At 39.3% G+C, this 18,337-nt stretch overlaps 1 protein-coding gene across 2 annotated transcripts in view; it reads left to right on the forward strand.

Moving 5' to 3' along the window:
- Positions 1-275: 275 nt before the first annotated feature.
- Positions 276-18,337, forward strand: part of Pdgfd (platelet derived growth factor D) — a 214,441-nt gene continuing 196,379 nt past the window's right edge. For both annotated transcript variants that reach the window (XM_027415193.2, XM_027415194.2), the window contains exon 1: positions 276-399. In XM_027415193.2, the coding sequence (XP_027270994.1) occupies positions 276-399 (124 nt within the window). The remainder of the gene's footprint in view (positions 400-18,337) is intronic.

Raw genomic sequence — 18,337 nt, forward strand, 5'->3', positions numbered from 1 at the left:
GGGCGAACCCACGTCAACCTGTTGTTTGTCCCGTCCCTATTGATTTAGTCAGCGCCACAAGGAAGTGCGGCACCCACACGAGCTTGGAAAGTTCAGCATGCAGGAAGTTTGGGAAGAGCTGGGAGAGTAGCTGGACGGCCCAAGCAGCACGCCGCAGCGCAGGAGGAGAAGGCGCGGGGCGGCGCAGCAGAGGTCCACCGGCCCAACCCGGTGGGCTTTATTTATTTATATATATATATTCTGGAGCAACGCTGTCCCTAGGTCGCTGGTCCCAAATGCACCGACTCATCTTCATCTCCATTCTTGTGTGCGCGAACTTTTGCAGCTATCGGGACACTTTTGCGACTCCGCAGAGCGCATCCATCAAAGCTTTACGCAATACCAACCTCAGGAGAGCCGGTAAGAGACTCATTAATTTGTGTTCTTCCTTGACAAGGTCACATTTGCTGTTGTCGGGTTCTTAGGGACATTCACCCCCGCCCCCAGCACCTTCGCTTTTGAATTTTTCAAATGAACTCAGACTGAAGGCATTGTTTGGGGGATGGATTCTCCTGCTTCGCCCCCAGCTAAGCTAACCCCCTCATTCCAGAACTGTACTAAGAAGTGTGAAGTGTCTTGAGGGCCATGGGAGGCAGTAGGATGGTTTAAGTGGGTTTCTCCCTGCACCTTAGAAGTCATGAAAGTAGGTGTGTGTCCTGGAGTAGTTGATACCTGGATGTGGGTGACTCCTTCCAGAGTTGGAAAGCTCCATGCTGTGCTCACTTTGGGTCAGGCTAATCTGACACTAGTAAAGCAGGCATTGTGGTAGGTGGTGGAATCCGGTAGCCTTTACCCTATGACATAATTCTTATTTACTTATTTTAGTGAGGAGAGTAGAGATGACACGTTTCAGCATTGTGGTTACTTCTGTGGCAAACTGGTAATTTACATATCATTTATTTTTAAGAGAAGACAGTGTTGCCCCTTCTGTTCCTCAAGTGACTTTCCCTTGGAGTTCAGATGCTCAGAAACTCAAGAGTCTGGGAGGCCAGGGTGGTGGAATTCCCTTGTACCGCAGGGGACCTGATTTCTATTGTTGGTTTCTTTTGTGCTGAGGCTTTCCAAGATCCTGAAATGGCTGTCCTAAGCAAGGTCCTGAGCAGACTGCTTGTTTTTCTGTCCTGTAGAAGACACATGGGTCACTGGGTCCCTGAGACTCCAAGTAGAGTTTGTTTTCCTCCTGGGGCTGAGGTCCTCAGCTGGAGCTTGGTCCCAGCATGGTACAGTCCTTGCCACTGGTACACAGAATGGCTCAAGGCTTTATTGCTTTTGTTTTACTACATGAATTTCATTCTCTTTTACTTGCTTAAAGTGCCAACACTTCCTCTCATACAGTTGCCCTGTCCCCAAACACCAAGGACATCACCAAGCTGTTCTTAGTGGCTCCAGCATTTGAGTTGGCAACATTGAGCATCTTGGTAAATTCACACTAGACACCTTCATCACTTATGAATGTCCTACTTACTAGCTGTGTCCTATATTCAGACTTGAAAAAATCTGGGAATTTGAGTGGAAAAATGCATTGCTGTACTTTTTGATGGCATACTTAATGGCAGTGTCTTCAAGTTATCTGAAGTGTTAAGGAGCAATCCTGGCACATGTAGATGGGGACGGGCTCTGTCTTCATTTCAACGTGGAAGGCAAGGGCCATGTAAGAACCAAAAACCAAGCCTGTACTGACCTCCATGTGAGTGCAGTGGCATGTATGTTATAATGCAAATGAATGAACACAACAACACACACTATGGCATATGAAAAAAATTCCTGAAGGAAACAAACAACAAAAAATGAAAAACACTTCCAACTAAACTTCCACAAGGCCTATTAACTGATTAGAACTCTAATAATTGTGGAGAAGTTAGAATGTTGCAAGTTCAGAGTACAGGCGTCTAAGGGAAGCCTTGAGCCCTGCTACCCTGTTAATAGCCATTTATTCCCTTGCTTTGTACCTGACCTAACATCTTTGTAAACATTTTAGAATCTTTTAGAATTTACAGACACCTAAATGAAAAGGCTAAGTGTCATCCCATTGCATTCATTGCTTTGGAGGCCTATGGAAGAGGTTTTTCTGTTTTGCTCCACCCACCTGCCTTATGTCTCCACCAAAGTGTTTTAAAAGTGTCCTCATTCATGACCTTCATTGTTCTGTTATTGTGAAAACTTTACGAAACCGCTTCCACACTGGAGTGAGGAATTTGGGGTAGCATATACATCTGTTCCTGGGCCATGGTGATTTGGCTCTAGAATATATTCTCTCTTATCTCCTCGAGTGAGCGTGTGTTTTTGAGGGTGGACAGGTTCTTGCCTGTTTTGCATTGTAGGATGTCCTGAGGTGTCTGGTTGTTATGCATTGCAGGGTATTCTAGGGTGTCTGGATGATGTGTATTATAGGGCGCTTGGGGTATCTGGTTGCTGTGCACTGTAGGGTGTCCTGAGTTTTCTGGTTCTTGTACATTGTAGGGTATTCTGGGGTGTCTGGTTGATGCTTATTGTAGGGTGTTTTGGGGTGTCTGTTTGATGTGCATTGTAGGGTTCCTGAGGTACCTACCTGCTGTGCATAAAAGGTTGCCCTGAGCTAGTCACTTCAGAAAGTGACTTTGTCTGAAGGATATTTTTCCCTTTCATTAACTAAAAATAAAACTGGATTGCTTTAGAAAGGTAGGGCCAAACATCGAGCAGATTCCATAGATCACTGCTGTCTTCTAGGCAGCCAGAAGCCTCAGCCTGTTGTCAGGTAGGACTCTGAGGACTTGTGGTCTCTGAACCCTGTCATTGTCATTTTGAAAGTCTGGAAAGATGAGTATTTTCTGTGTTCCTCCTTGAGAGCTGAGTCATATGCAAATACTGTTCCTTCTGAGACTTCAATTTTCCTTGTTAAATGAGCTGATTAGTATTTCAGAGCAGTATATGAACACCGTTTGAAACTCTTCTCTTTGTAAAGATGGGAACACTTGTGAGCCACATATATGACTTGTGTAGACACCAGACTATTCATGCCTTAAAAGGACCTGGAAAGTTTTAGTGTAGAAATGAGTTGGTATAAGTTAGGACTCATCCACTAACCTCTTTTGAAGCAATTCTTTACTTGAGCTCAAGTGTCTTCTGGAGGTGAACGTGACATCAACAGTTCTTATCACAAATCCTTCACTGAGCTCTGTGCAACAGCTATTCATTTAATGACTGTTTTGCTTTTGGTATCTGCTGTATCCTGTGCTGATGTTCAGCTCTCAAGCAGGACATGAATGACACATGCATAGTCCCTGCTGTCCTCAAGCTTTTGATCTAACAGAGAATAGAAACGGATAGTTCCACCTTACATTCTGGTTCATTTTGGCAAAGCCAAGATTCCAGACTTGCCTTGGGGATCATGGAGCACATATTAAGGCTGATGAACACCCTCAAGGTTTCCATCTCCTTGTCACCAAAAGAAGCCTGCATATATCCCAGTTGTTCTTTTTTATATGTCGTGTTTGAATGTAAGATTTTTAGTCGAGAGAAGTATATCTCACAGTTAGAGTGTGAAGGGGAATGCACAGTATGGTGTGGCAGGCACTTTCCTGGGGACCAGTGTGGTAAGTTCTAGACCATCACAAAGACTTAAGAGGCTGAGAAAGGCTTTCTGTCAAGGAGAAGATGAAGAGGAGCTTAGAACTTGGGGACAGTGCAGGAAGAGAGTGGAGTTTATCAGTGGAAAGAAAGCTCTTCTCAAGGGTTAGAGGTGAGAATTTTAAAAACAATACTAATAAAATACAGTAAAGGGCTGGCATTGTGGCTCAGTGAGTATGGTGCTTATTGCCTGAGATGGCTCCCTGGAATCTGTGGAAAGGTGGAAGGATTGCATAGACTTCACAAAACTGTCCTCTGCCCTGACATGCATACAATTGCATGCATGCACACACTAAATAAATAAATAATTAAAAATAAAAATAAAATAAAAGTAAAAATTCAAGGATGCACATGTGCACTAGTGAAGGACCTGGGAAGAAATATGAGGGCGTTTGGCTGGAATTCTGAGGGTGACCGGAAACCATCAAAGGCTGAACTGAGTTGGGGGATATAGCTCAGTTGGCAGTGATTACCTGGAAGGCATGAGGAGCTGGGTTCCAGCCCCCACCATATCAAACTGAATATGGTGGTACACACCTGTAATCCCAGCACTTAAGAGGTGGAGTGTGAAGGAGCAGAATACATAGGGCTACACAATACACTGCAACTACTTCAAATATATAAATATATAAATAAATACAAATAGATGAAGGAGAGAAAGAATGAAGGGAGAGAAGGAAATTTTAATTGAGAGAGAATCATGGCTTCTGGTTGTTGAACACAGAAAAAGTGTGTTCTCAGGGGTGAGCCAGGCCAAGGATGGGACCAGACTGCTTGTAAATGCATTGCCTGTAAAACATCTATGAACACTGTGCCAGTTCTTTTTCAAGATAACAATAGAAGACATGAGTGACTTCCCTACTTCAAAATCTCCAGATACTAGTGCACAAAGCCACCTACTATTCTCTATGTCCCGCTAACTCTATAAGCTGTTCTGACATTCAACATGGAAAATATTGTATCTTTAACTTTTTCTGAGGTCTCCACAAGGGAATGTGGAGGGTCAGAAAAATTTGGATAGGGTTTTATAGCACTAAGTTATTTCAAACATCTGCATTTCAGGATTAAATGCAAATACCATGACCAGGTGGTGGTGGCACATGCCTTTAATCCCAACACTCGGAGGTAGAGGCTAGCATATCTCTGTAAGTTCGAAGCCAGCCTGGTCTACAGAGCTAGTTCCAAACCCTGTCTCAGAAACAACAAAGCCACAAATCCTTTACAATAACTTTTGTGGGTAGAACAGTTGCCGCAAAAGCACAAAGGGATCACATATAATGAGAAAAAGCATCCAAGACAGATGCTGTAAGAAGAAACTCTCTGTCTCCCTACACAGTATTTCAGTACCAAATAATTGTAAGTCATAAATAAAGTCCTACACTCCCAGTTCACAAACAGGGATCAGTAAGTCCTGGTGAGGGTTTTCTCTAGAACAAGAATGAAACATGCTTTGTTTTGTTTCACTGCAAAAACTGATGATATATACCATAATTTATCTCCTTTCCCATCTTTACGCTGGTCTGATAACATCTATATATTATCTTTAGTGTGTTCTTTCTTATGATTTGTGGGATCTATGTTTTGTTGATCTTCATATTGGCAGCTATGAGATTGGTGGAGGCACTGTAGCAGAGGCATGTGATTTGCCTTTCCCCACGGGGAGTGACATTTACCTCAGTACTTACTGTCTTGCAGAGTGGGTGCATGAAGACAGTTTTGAACTCTTGTAGTGCTGTGTCACATATGATTTGAAATTTTTTATATTTTAGTAAATGTAAGTTAATATATTTTAGTGTAATATAAGCATAATAAATTTATAATTTATATATTCTTTCTTTTTTATTTATTTTATTTTTCGAGACAGCATTTCTCTGTGTAGTTTTGTAGACCAGGCTGGCCTCGAACTCACAGAGATCCATCTGACTCTATCTTCTGAGTGCTGGGATTAAAGGGTGTGCCACCACCGCCTGGATAATTTATATAATTTAAACTATTTTATTAGCTATTTGTTTTTAATTAACTAATTTATATATCTGTGTGCAACATATTTTGAAATATGTGTTTATTGTTTAGTGGCTAAATCAAACTCACTGGCATATATATCACCTCATCCACATTTTTGGTGATAAATTCGCTTAAGGTCTACTTGACCATTTTCAAGCATACAATATTTTGTTAATAACTATATATGTACACATCATATTTCATTAGCTTTTGTACATTAAGTTTCTTGGAGTTGTAAATGAGCTGCAACATGGTTAATCATGGAGATAATCACTGTGTGTGACTGAATAGGAGTCAGACAACTCTTCACCTCATGTAGGAAGAGGCTCATAGTTCTCTATTTCACTGAAACATGTAATAAGCAACATCCCCCTCTTATGAAATATTGCTGAAGTACCCTTAGTGGTAGGAAAAACAACCAAGTGAACCAATAAATAGTCAACAAGCTTACTCAAAAGCTTAAATGATGGTCAGAGTGGATATAAGCAATCAATAAGGTTTTGGTAGATAATAAAGAGCCACCGCTTGACTTTAATTATCATGTTTGCCTAAGCGATTTCCATATCTTCACAGAGAATATTAACATGTGATTTGAACAGAGGGGATATTAAAGAGTGAGTCCTCGGGATTTTTCTCTCTCCATGTTTCGAGACTTTAGAAAAGTTTCATGAAAACTACACAAACATCTTGCTTAGGTTTTATTTTTGTTTCTTTAAAATGTTTCATAGTACATATGTTCAACACACCATACTGTATTGCATAAGGGCATTTTCATATCAATGTTCATTAAAAGATTGAGCACATTCTGTCATACCCAGAACTTCACAATTGTCTCACACAGTTCCATTTACACTTTCATGTCATATATTCATGAATAAAATACCACACATGAGATAAAGTGTGTCTCTATGTCAGCCCAGTTTCACTTGTGTAACCTGTTCATTTCATCTTGCACCCATTTTCTTGCAAATGACTTCATTCTTGACAGACAAAAACCAGTTTGTGTCTACTCCAAATTTTCTGTCAATTCCTCTGTTATTAGACATTGTGGAGGGATTTATAGCCTAGCTAGGGTGTGATAAACATTGCTGTGTGAAAATCTCTGTGATAGGCTGATGTGGAGGCTTGCATGTCAGCACCTAAGAGTGAAATAGCCAAGCCATATGATTGATCTACTTTTAGTTTTTTGGGGTTTCCCCCCCCCATACTGATTTCCAGGCTTGTTATTGAGATAGGTGGGAATAGTTGCAGCTTGTCTCCATATATCACTGGAAATAATTAGATCATGTCCAGTGTAATTATTAGTTTTTAAAATGGTGATGTCTTTGAGTGATCAAGAAAATTTTACGTGTTTGTTAGTGTGTCAGGTTCTTAAGCTGGAAGTGTCAATAAATACAGAATTTTTGGAGGTAAAACAGAAAATTCATTGTTTACTAGGAACCCACACTGGAAATGAATTTGTCTAGTTGTAGCTCACAGGTGTGTGGTCAAGAGAAAAGTGAACAAGGGGTTTAGAATCCTTGGTAACTCGTGACACTCAACCTACATATTTTAGTTTGTTAAATGGTTAGTGAGTTGGAGCAGGTATAGGGGATGGCAACAATTTGCCCCATGGCAAGTATTTTAGGATTTCCAGGTCACATGGTCTTGGTTCTGCAATAAGAGAGGAAAGCAGCCACAGAAATCACATAAGAGGATGGAGATGGCTATAAACTTTTTAAAAGATTGTAAAATTTATAAAAGCTGACTCCCCAGATATGACTGGGAGCCTGAAGGTCATAATTTACAGAAAATATACATATTTTGTTAAAGTGAAGGCTGATATCATTATGAGGAAATGGTACATACAAAATCTAACTCTAGAAAACAAAAGCAACTTAGTTGTAGCATCAGATAACTTGGCTTAGCATCAGCTCATGATATGGATTGATCATAGAAGACAGATGGATCATAAATGGAAAGGTAGATCAATACACTGAGAGACTTCATGTATCACGTCTCTGAACAGGCATAATTGAATGAAGCTTAAGAACTGACACTACCAACAACAGCAGCAGGGCTAGAAGGTGGCAAATATGTTGCTCCGTTCAGGTCCCCTGGGTCTGGGTTGTAGTTTGCTTGGTCCCCTTTATTTTCATGGTTCTACTTTTCCTTTGACAATAGCTCCATGACCTAGGTCTCTAGGGTTCATTTTTCGTCTGTCTCTAACTTTCCTTTCTTGTTGGCTACCTATTCTTGGCCAACACACATGCTCAGGTCATCTTTCCCTGCCCTACCGAAATGGAAAGCAGTTTTCTGTTCCTCTTCATGGTGCTGTTCCATAAACATCCCCAGTGTCCCCATTCCTTTTCATCTCCAGTACCTGCTGCAATTTGAAAATGCCCTAACTTCCCACTGAGCCCTTCTGATCAATGTTCTAAGCTTTTAGTCTCCTCTGACTGAACAGTGGTATGAAATCATCTCTTCTGTCTTGACTCTCCTAAATGATGGGTTTGAAATGACGGTAGAAATAAAACCCAAACTAACTAACACATTTTTCATTTTTATTTCTTTGGAGAAGCAAAATTAGAGAAAGCCTCAAAACATGTTTTATGATTTTTCTTTCTTTCTGACTGTTGCAAGTAGTGAAAGAAATGAGAAAGGTCTGAGAGCACTATGAGGATCCTGTTAATATACACAGAATGTTTGAAGATAAAAGTAATGTCTTATGACCTGTATGTAAAGGCAGCATTTGTAGGGCTAAAAATAATGTTGCTTTAAATGTAGACATTGGCTACATACATAGAATTGTTCTGTGTTGCTTAGTGCCACTCCCCACCATTGGCTTAATCACCTGTAACTCCTACAAATATTGCTATGTTTTCTTGGGTTGTACTTTTCATTTCTCCCTTTAATTCTTTCTGGAAAATCTTACTTTATTCTGATTATTATGCATTATGGGAAATAACCCATCAACCCGCATTTTTTGCTTCCATGTCTTTGCTGAACTCCTGATTTGTCTATTTTTTAATTTCATTTCATTATCCGAAGCTTACAATGAATGATCCAAATAGACTTATAGTAGGATTCTAATTCCATAAAAATCAGTGTGAAATATTTAGTTTTTTTTTTAAGTTCTATTATTTACCCACTGGAAAATTCTGTGACAGACACATCATAGTGGCTTTTGAGCACTACAGTGAATGTACTGATCAGCTACAACATTTTAAACAGAAGTACCTATTCTACATCTGTTCCAGCCCTCAGCCATCTCAAATCCTCTGCTTATCCAGTTTGTATCATGAAAACTATGATTATACATATTTGTTTACACAGCTAACATCTGCTTGTAAGTGTGGGCTTACCGGTGTTGTGGAATATTTCTTTATACGGTATGAAGATATATCACTGTGACTGGCTTAATAAAAAGCTAAATGGTCAATAGCTAGGCAGAGTTTGAGGGGCAAAGAGGCTGTTGGGAAGAAGTGGAGAAGCCAGACAGATGTGGAACGAATCAGACACACAAAATGGAATAGAGGTAAAAGCCATGAGGTAGAACATAGATTAATAAAAATATGGGTTAATTTAAGTTATAAGAGCTAGTTAGAAACAAGCCTAAGCTGTAGGCTGGCTTTTGTAACTACTAAGTCTCTGTGTCATTGTTGGGGAACCAATAGTCCCAGCAAAAATGTTCGATCACAGACTAGCTCAGCACAGTCAAACCTCCTGCCTTGTCCACATCATTGGCTGACATGTAGGAGAAACTCAGTAAGATTTGATAAATCAAGAAATCAGCCAACCAGTATTCACTTTAATTGACAGATTTTAAGCCTCACAAGTCCCCTCATGATCAAACTGTGAGAGAAAGGGAGTTCAACTTTGACTGTTAGCTGTTGGGTTGCTTAATTGTTTGGGTGGTTGTTGTAACACTTACCAGGAGAGGGAATAAAGAGCAAAAGCAAGTAAGGAATGGCCATAGAGATACTTTAGGATTCTTTGAGACCCCCTTATAGAAAAATCTAAGTACAGGAAGAAAGGAGAAGATAGACTTATAGGAAATGCTTTTACAGTGTACAAGGAGACCAGCTGTGCATGTTCATGTAGCCAAGACAAATGGTCTGATATTGTGAGGGTATGACAGTGCTTCACATTCCTCAAGCACTTTTAGCAAGAAGCGAGGCTCTTACAGCCCTTATAAACGATGGCTTTGAGTGAAGAACTGGTTATATATTCCCAGAAGACTCTGTTGAGAATCCCAACATAACATTTATTTTTAGACTACTACCTTTGGCATAAGCATAATGTTTTGGCTAAGTAGGAACTAATGTTAAAGAAATATGATAATATTTCAACTAGTTCAGCTTAAAACACACCCTCAAATATGTTAAAACTAACAGTGATAGAAGTGGATCCTTTTAGTACACCTTAGCACTTTAAATACTTGTCTGAATTGTCTCCTACTTAAAGCAAAAGTCTGGGAAGCCATAAACAGAAGTTCAGAGAACCAGCCTTCTAAGTGAGTCTGCGAAGGAATGGCTGGTATGTCATCCATCTGTTTATAGAGTTATCTGTGGTGAAGAATCTTCATACAGTATCTTCCAGAGAAGATAGCAGTGATTGAAATATAGTATGCATTTTTACAATAACAATGGGATTTCATTGTAAAATATTTGTTGATTTTAAAAAGAGAACTAGTCTGGAGTAGAGGGAGAGCTGTTTGGAATTGAGTTTAAGCAGAGTTTAAAGGGAGATACTTGAAAAGTTCAAAAATCAGCCATGATCTTTTGTGTTGATTCTGTGGTGTAGGTTCACTAGGCCAAGCAGAAGTAAGCATCAGCTTTTCTGATGCTACCAGGGTGTCTGCTGAGTCGTGAATACATGGAGATTGGAAGTGCAGAACTGAGCAACAACAGCAGTAAATCCTAAGACACAGTCCTGACTCTGTTAAAACTTATACTGTGGCTGAAGAGAGAAAATATACTTATGAACAAATCTAAGGCAAGGTATGCACTGAGTGTGGCCTTATGTGATCTAGTGTTATATAATTGGACTTGGTTGTTGTTTGCTTGCTTGATTGCTTTAGGATATTCTCTTTGAGGATTCTGTTTTGTTTGTCAAACTCTAACTGCTGGTGTTCTATCCTACTACTTGGTTTAGAAAAAGTGTATTAGCCAAGCCATTGTTGAACACAATACTTTAAAGATGAAAGGTACTATTATACTGATTAAAATTTGAATTGAAAGGTAACTTTTACTTTAACTTTTATGACTATATTTATGACTTTGACTTCTGTGTGTTCACATCTTAGAACAATTATTACAGAACCATAAAAGCCAATGTGTACACTGTACACTCAATTACCAGCCTAGTAGGACCTAACTTTTTGATGAATCTTAGTAATTTACCCTCTTGATGGCACTAGACAAAAATGGCTTTATGTGCCAAAATTTTTTTTGGGGGGATTGCTTGTTTGTTTTTGCCTCTTTTTTTTGAGAATGTAAACTAACCTAAGACACTCTCATACTTTTTAAATGTGGTTCTAGAAAAAAAAAAAGAGGAACGGGAATCTACCACTTACATAAAACTATTATGCACACATACTATTGATAAATTTGAGGTATGATGAAAACAGGTTGAAATAGTTTAGATAAGTGCTTAACAGTTTGTACTCTTAACACATCCGGGTAGTATATATGTGTAAAGTTCATGGAGATCCAGTTTAGAAACATGAGGAGTTGAAGACAGTTTTCAAAACAGTGAATACATTTGAGCAGCCTCTGGTTAGGAAATCCTTGGACACACAGACAAAGATTTGGTCCAGACAGAAAAGAAATGAAAAGATGAACAATGAGGCCAAGGTCTGAGTAGTGTGCCATAAGCTACGGATGTTGGCAGCCATCAGGACTAGGACTGGGTTCCTACTTTATTGTATTAAAATGATTATTAAAAGTACCCTTTAGCCAAGAGGTAATAGTCATTGCTTTATTCTCTAAATTTCTAATGATATCCCACTATAATTGCATTTCCATACTAGAGTCTGAAGTGTTGGAGACAGTATGATGATAATTTTATTAACTACATCATAAAATGTAGTAATGGCTCATTAGAGCACAAACTATAATGATGTAAAATATATGTGTGTATGTCATGGTCTCTCTCTCTCTCTCTCTCTCTCTCTCTCTCTCTCACACACACACACACACACACACACACACACACACACACTCACTCAAGCACATGACAGCTGCATTAAATGAACAAGGAAGAGATAGATTTAGAAGAGATCTTTACACGTTTGAAGATTATTATCGTCTGGCAAGGTATCTCAGTGAGTGGAAAAGATGCCTGTTACCAACACCCTCAGGTAAACACTGAGCCAAACTCCTGGTATCCAGTTGCAGAGAGGGAGGAGTGATAAGCAAAGGGATCAAAACCAGGCTGGAGAAACCCACAGAAACAGCTGACCTGAACAAAGGGGAGCTCATAGACCTTCAGACTGATAGGTGGGAAATCAGCATAAGACCCACCCTGACCCCCTAAGTTTGGGTATCAGTTAGAAGGCCTGGGCAATCTTTGGAGCCTCTGGCAGTGGATCAGTATTTATCCCTAGTGTATGAATGGACTTTGGGAGCCTATTCCACACAGAGGGATACTCCCTCAGCCTAGACACATAAGGGAGGGCCTAGGCCCTGCTCCAAATAATGTGACAGACTTTGAAGATTCCCCCATGGAAGGCCTCACCCTCCTGGGGAGCAGAAAGGGAGGGAGATAGGAAGTTGGTGGGGAGCAGGGGAGGAGGGGAGGGACAGGGAACTGGAATTGACATGTAAAACAAAATTGTTTCTAGTTTACATAAAAAAGATGCCTGCTACCAAGTCCACCATCTGAACTAAATCCCCTGGATCCACATGGTGGAAGTAGAGAAATGACTCATCCCATTTGTCTTCTGACCTCCATATGTGTGCTGTGGAACAAGTGTAGGTACACACACACATACACACTCACATGTACACACATATACATATGTACACACATACATACATGTAAAACACATGTTCATGCACATGTGCATATACATACATCAAATAAAAATAAATTTTAAAATGTAACTGAAAAAGAACTCACAATTTGGCGATGCAAGGCAGAAGACTACTAACATTCCAGTTGGGTCTTGGAGCTGGCATTAAATTCAACCCTTGTCACACTGAATCATTGCTACCTGAGAGAAAGGTGATGGAGTGAATGGACTTTATTAAACACTTACATCAAGAAAAGGAGAAATGTGGGAAATTCCTTTTAATATATTTTTTAATCAAATATATAGGCAAATTCTATATTCATGGGAATTTTTTTTAATTATTGGGATTTCTTTTAGTAGGATTTTAGTGATACTAAGTCTTCAGTTTACTGTGTAGTTTATGCTTTAGGCGGTTTCAGACTAACCACACCTTGAACATCCAGTGCCACATGTTCTGGGTCATTACCAAGGTCAGCAACCCTCTTAAGGTCATTTACTCAAACAAACATAGGTTGGCCTTGCTGTATTTCCAACATAAAAAATAAAGATTGAAGTTTAAGTCTTTCTGTGATTCGTTGGATTGAAACCACCTGAAGAGAGTGATATTTTCAAGGCAGAGATCTAAGAGCAGCATTAAAGAAACATAAAACATTAAACATGGATTTACAGAGATTAATGGGTAAATCATTGAGATTAATAATTCAGCAAGCAAACATTTTCTATGGGTTATATTTTGTTTTATTCAGTCAGCCATTATCCTTAAAAATCAAAATTAACAGTGCTAAACTCATGGTTATCCGGATCATGCCAGATTCAAAGGTGAAGATATTTGGGGTGTTTCTTATGAGGACACCAGTGGTGCCATCCCCTTTCATTCCCAATTTAATTTGATGTAGGTAATGATAACGCTGCCTCTCATCATTTCGCTGTTTTTAATACTTAGCTTTCTTGCTAGCCAGTAACAAATGTATGAAGAAAGGAATCCTGCTGTCTGTTTGGGGGATTTAACCATTATGTATTGGACAGATATTTCTTTATGAATCAGCCCATATTTCCTTGGAGTTAGAGGAGTTGGGCAACATGCATTTTTGGCAGGCTACTTTTAAAAAATGAGTGTTATAAAAACTGTTAAGATTTTAAAATTTTCAAATCCCCAAATTCAAAGGCAATTAATAAAGATCACTACAGAAATATAATTTGTGTATCTTTTCTAAGTTATATATATATATATATATATATATGCCAAGCTTGTGTTTCTGTTGTCATGATCTTTAATATAATTATAACTCATAATTTGTGCAAACAAAATAGTGTATCACATAAAGTTCCTTTTAGTGTTGTATGGTACCTTGCTTTTCTTTAACTGACTTTCCCACTATCTCTCTGGATTCTTTTTTCCAAGAGAAGCTCATACACACACACACACACACACACACACACACACACACACACATATATATATATATATATGTGTGTATATGTATATATATGTATATATACATATATATGTGTATATATATATATATGTATATGTCCATATATATATATATATATATATATCCTAGGAAACTCACATTGCTGTGGGATTCATTTAGTCTATTTTTGGAGAATTCAAACAAATTACCCAGTTTGAAGCCCCATTGCATGAAGGACCACAGCATAAAACTGCCAGGTGAGATGGAAAAAGTCTTTTTCTAAGCAAGAAACGCCTTCAGGAGCTCAACCTCTCTTCAACAGCCTGATGTATGTCAGGACACAGCAGGGTTCTTGTGCTGTTGAAAACATTTTATTCCAAAGGCACTTTTCATTTTTCAATAGAGAAGTGAGTTTAAAAACAGCCAATTTTAAAATATGTCTTGATATGGAGTGTGTACCATTCTCACTTATTTTTACCTGAAATCGTTTCATTAATTTTTTTGTGCTCTGTCTTCCATCAAGATCATAAGCTTTGTATTAGTGAAGACATTATATCTTTTGTTCCCTCGCTCCTGGAGCAGTGTGTGGGTAAAAGATGCACTCAAGGATCATTTCCTGATCGAGGGAGTCAATAGCAGCACAGGGCGATCCAGGGGAAGCTCAAAGCAGAGCAAGGAAGATGGGAACGTGGATGGCAAAGACAGACTAACTTTGATACTAATGAGTCTTAAACTTCACTTCCCTTGATTTGCCTCTTACATAAGGCCAATAGTTTTATTGTCACATTTTGGTGTCCTTTTTCCTACAGAGACATCTCTGTTGTGTAAATCTTAGACTCTGCAAAAATCTAGACCATTCTTTAGGCTCTGGTTAAGGTGTTTCATCTCATCAGTAGATGTTTGGCATGAAGTACTGTGGAAACAAAATGAAATGTGCTGTAATGGGTAAGGAAATGAATGCAGTAAGGCTTTGTTTTCCCCAATCTGAGGTTTAAATACATTATTGTAGAACCTAAATTGCTCTCATGTCTGATGTCCTCAGCCATAACCAGACTCTTATGCTTGCACACACCTCTGTTCTCTCAAAGACAAGTTGCCTTTGTCCCCAAATGTATGTTACATCACTATAAAACTTAGTTAAATATTTTGTGGCACAGAAAAATATGAAGGCAATTGAATTTTGTTTGTTTAAATATTTACTTCAATGTTTTTTTTCAGAGCCTGAATGATGAGTTGCCTATGTAAAATTTACTAAGTCAGTAGAGTAGTCTATTCTGAGTGCCATAACAAAACCCTATGACTGATCAGCTGCAGCTGCAGCCATTCATTCCCTTGAGGCTGCCAAGGTCAAGGAAGGAGCTGGCAAATCTGGGTTTCTGGTGAGACGCTCCTTCTGGCTAGCACAGGGTCACCTGCTTTCTGTGTCCTTCACATGGCCTTTGCTTTTACTCCTGCAGAGAGAGGGAGCTTCCAATGCTCCTTTTTGTAAGGACACTTGCCCTACCTTCTGGATGACAGCCTTGCCCTTATCAACCCACCTAGCCATAGTCACCTCTCGAGAGGTTCTGTCTTCAAGTACCTTGGGGTTCAGGACTTCAGCATAAGAACTGTGGATCATGTGGCTCAGTTTATAGTAATTAGGTTTGAGCAGGAAAGACAATAGGAGATTTTACAGAAAGAGAAAAGAAAGGAAAGCAAAATAAAATTTTAAAGACTTTTGGGCGCCACTCAGACTTTCTTCATTGCTGTCTAATTCATGATTTTCTCGTCTTTCAAGAGAGGGAGATTGGGGTGCCTGGGTAAATTATGGATCTACCTTATGTAGGAATTATTGCAAAGCATTTATCAGCATGGATGTAATCAAAGAACTTTGTGCCTAGTCAGAACTCAGTAACAGGAATGCACACATATATTTTAAGCTGAAATAAAAATTCGAAAAATCCCCATTTCAACTTATAGTTTCAATTAACCAACCTAGTGCTCTTTCAATGGTATTAAATAAGAGGGTTCATTATTGCATGCATGTGGGAAATGATGTATTAAAGAGATGCATGTATTGTATCATGTGGCATCCAATTTATACCAGTTGAAGTTAATGAAATTCATTAACATGAAAAGAAAATCTAACCTGTGAAGGCTGAACAGAATACTGATTAAGGGGTGAAGAAAAGCCTCTCTCTGCCTCTCATACATTTTTTGGAAGTTGCCTGGCTCCCCACCTCCAGATGCAGAGATTAAATAGCATCAACAGCACACCCCTGTCTTAGGAAGTGAGTGTAAAAATTAAATGATTACTATCAGTAAAATGTTTAATACAATGAGAGGGAAACAGCATACAGTCATGAGAAGGCATTTAGATGCCTGTGAGGAGTCGCTTATTGAAGAAGGGGTTTTCTCCTTCCACCTTTTCTAGTAAAACTTAAATGCTAAAAGTTGTGGCCAAATCTTTGGCTAAGTGGCAGTGACAGTTGTGATTGTATCGTGGATTTTTGTTTGCTTCTTGGCTTCATCATTTTTGTGATGACTCCTTAGACTACTTAAGTGTAGCCATTAGAAGGTTGATTAGGGGCTATCCAGGCCATCTTGTTGCTTTTGGCTACTAAACCATGGCATAGAGCAATGTAATGACTGACGAGATTCACACTGTGGTAGAGTCATGGTTTAAATACAAGGTTTCTGGTCTCTCATCCATTCTATTCCACAGTGGTTCACATGTCTGTCTGTTGGTACGTATTACAATGACCAATCTCAATAAAATCAGTGAGTGAGGCAAAGTGACTCCGCCCACATTTTATCAGCTCTGAGATTGGTTGTAGGTTTGAACTTCAATATAATGCCTATACTGTTTCTATGTTAAGTGAAAAGTAGTGGTAGGAATGGAGAATTAATATGATTCTTATCGTTGTTATTCTATTTACAGCCATCTCCTCCTGTGCTCTATATGCTAGAATGAGTTCACAAGTCCAGCAGAGTTTTGATCAAACAAGGTTACAGTTCAGTTTTTAGCAATCTTTCTTATGTGTAAAACATAAATGTAAAATAACACTGGAAAGCCAGGATGAAGCCCACTCTTGCTATGCTTCCTTCCAAAGCTTTCCTGTGTTTCAAGACAACAGAAATGTATTCTATTGCAATTCCAGAACCAGATGTTAAAGCTGAAACATTGGCCACACCACTTACCATAAGAAGGCTGTACAGAGAATCTCCTCTTCAGTCTGCTGGCATTTCTTGGCTTTGCCCACATTACCATGATCTCCATCTTCATAGTCACATTTCTTCTTCTTCCTTCTCCTCGTCTTCCTTCTTCTCTTCTATCTGTGCCAAATGTCCCTTGCCCTCCTTGTTTGTTTCATAAGGACAAGTGAAATTTGCTTTCAGTGTTCAACTGGAAAACCCACAGTAAATTTCCCCCTCCAGATTACAAATTCAGTCCCTCTCCTCTTCCCGATACTGACTAGTCCATCTCTACCACCACCACTACCACTTCTCCATCTTCCTCCTCTGGAACACAAGAGTAAAATAAATAAAAAAGTTGAAGTTAGAGGGTCTATCAACAGGCTGTGAAACTAGGCTAAGCAGAGATGCAGGGACAGGCATGAGGCAATTGAGTAACAAGGAGGGTTCCACAGAGGAGTACATTCTGTGTGTGGCAAAGAGGAGAGGCCCACAAAGGCAAGGTGGGACTGTTCCATGGAGTCTACTCTCCCCCAGGGAACCAGTGAGAATTAGAATGAGATTTAAAGAGGAAGAGTTAGGACATGAGCAGCAAAGAACCTAGCCCAGTGGTTCTCAACCTTCCTAATGCTGTGACCCTTTAATACAGTTCCTCATGCTACCCCATAACTGTAATTTTCCTACTGCTATGAGTCATAATGCAAATATCTGTGTTTTCCAATGGCCTTAGGGAACCCCTGTGAAAGTGTCATTTGACCCTGAAGGGGTCACGATCCACAGGCTGAAAACCACTGCTCTAGAAGATGAATGAGGTTACTCTACACAGATGCCAATGTGGTATCTGAACTCAAGGGTGAAGAGGAAGGCAGATATGGCCTCCAGGGAGAACTTGGTTTTGGGCTTGTCTACTTTCAATGGTGAGGTATCCAAAGACCAAAAGTTATGAGGAAAGAGAGTGTCTTCAAAATTCGTATTGTGATAATTCCTTCTTTTAAACTTTGGATGAAGAGAAAAGAGAAATGAAATTCCTGCTTTATTTTGTTTCAAAAAGTACGTATTTCTCACACTTTCCACACAGAGGATTGTCATATACAGAATGTCT

This window comes from Cricetulus griseus, chromosome 4 (genome assembly GCF_003668045.3).
Source record: "Cricetulus griseus strain 17A/GY chromosome 4, alternate assembly CriGri-PICRH-1.0, whole genome shotgun sequence".
Lineage (NCBI taxonomy): Eukaryota > Metazoa > Chordata > Mammalia > Rodentia > Cricetidae > Cricetulus > Cricetulus griseus.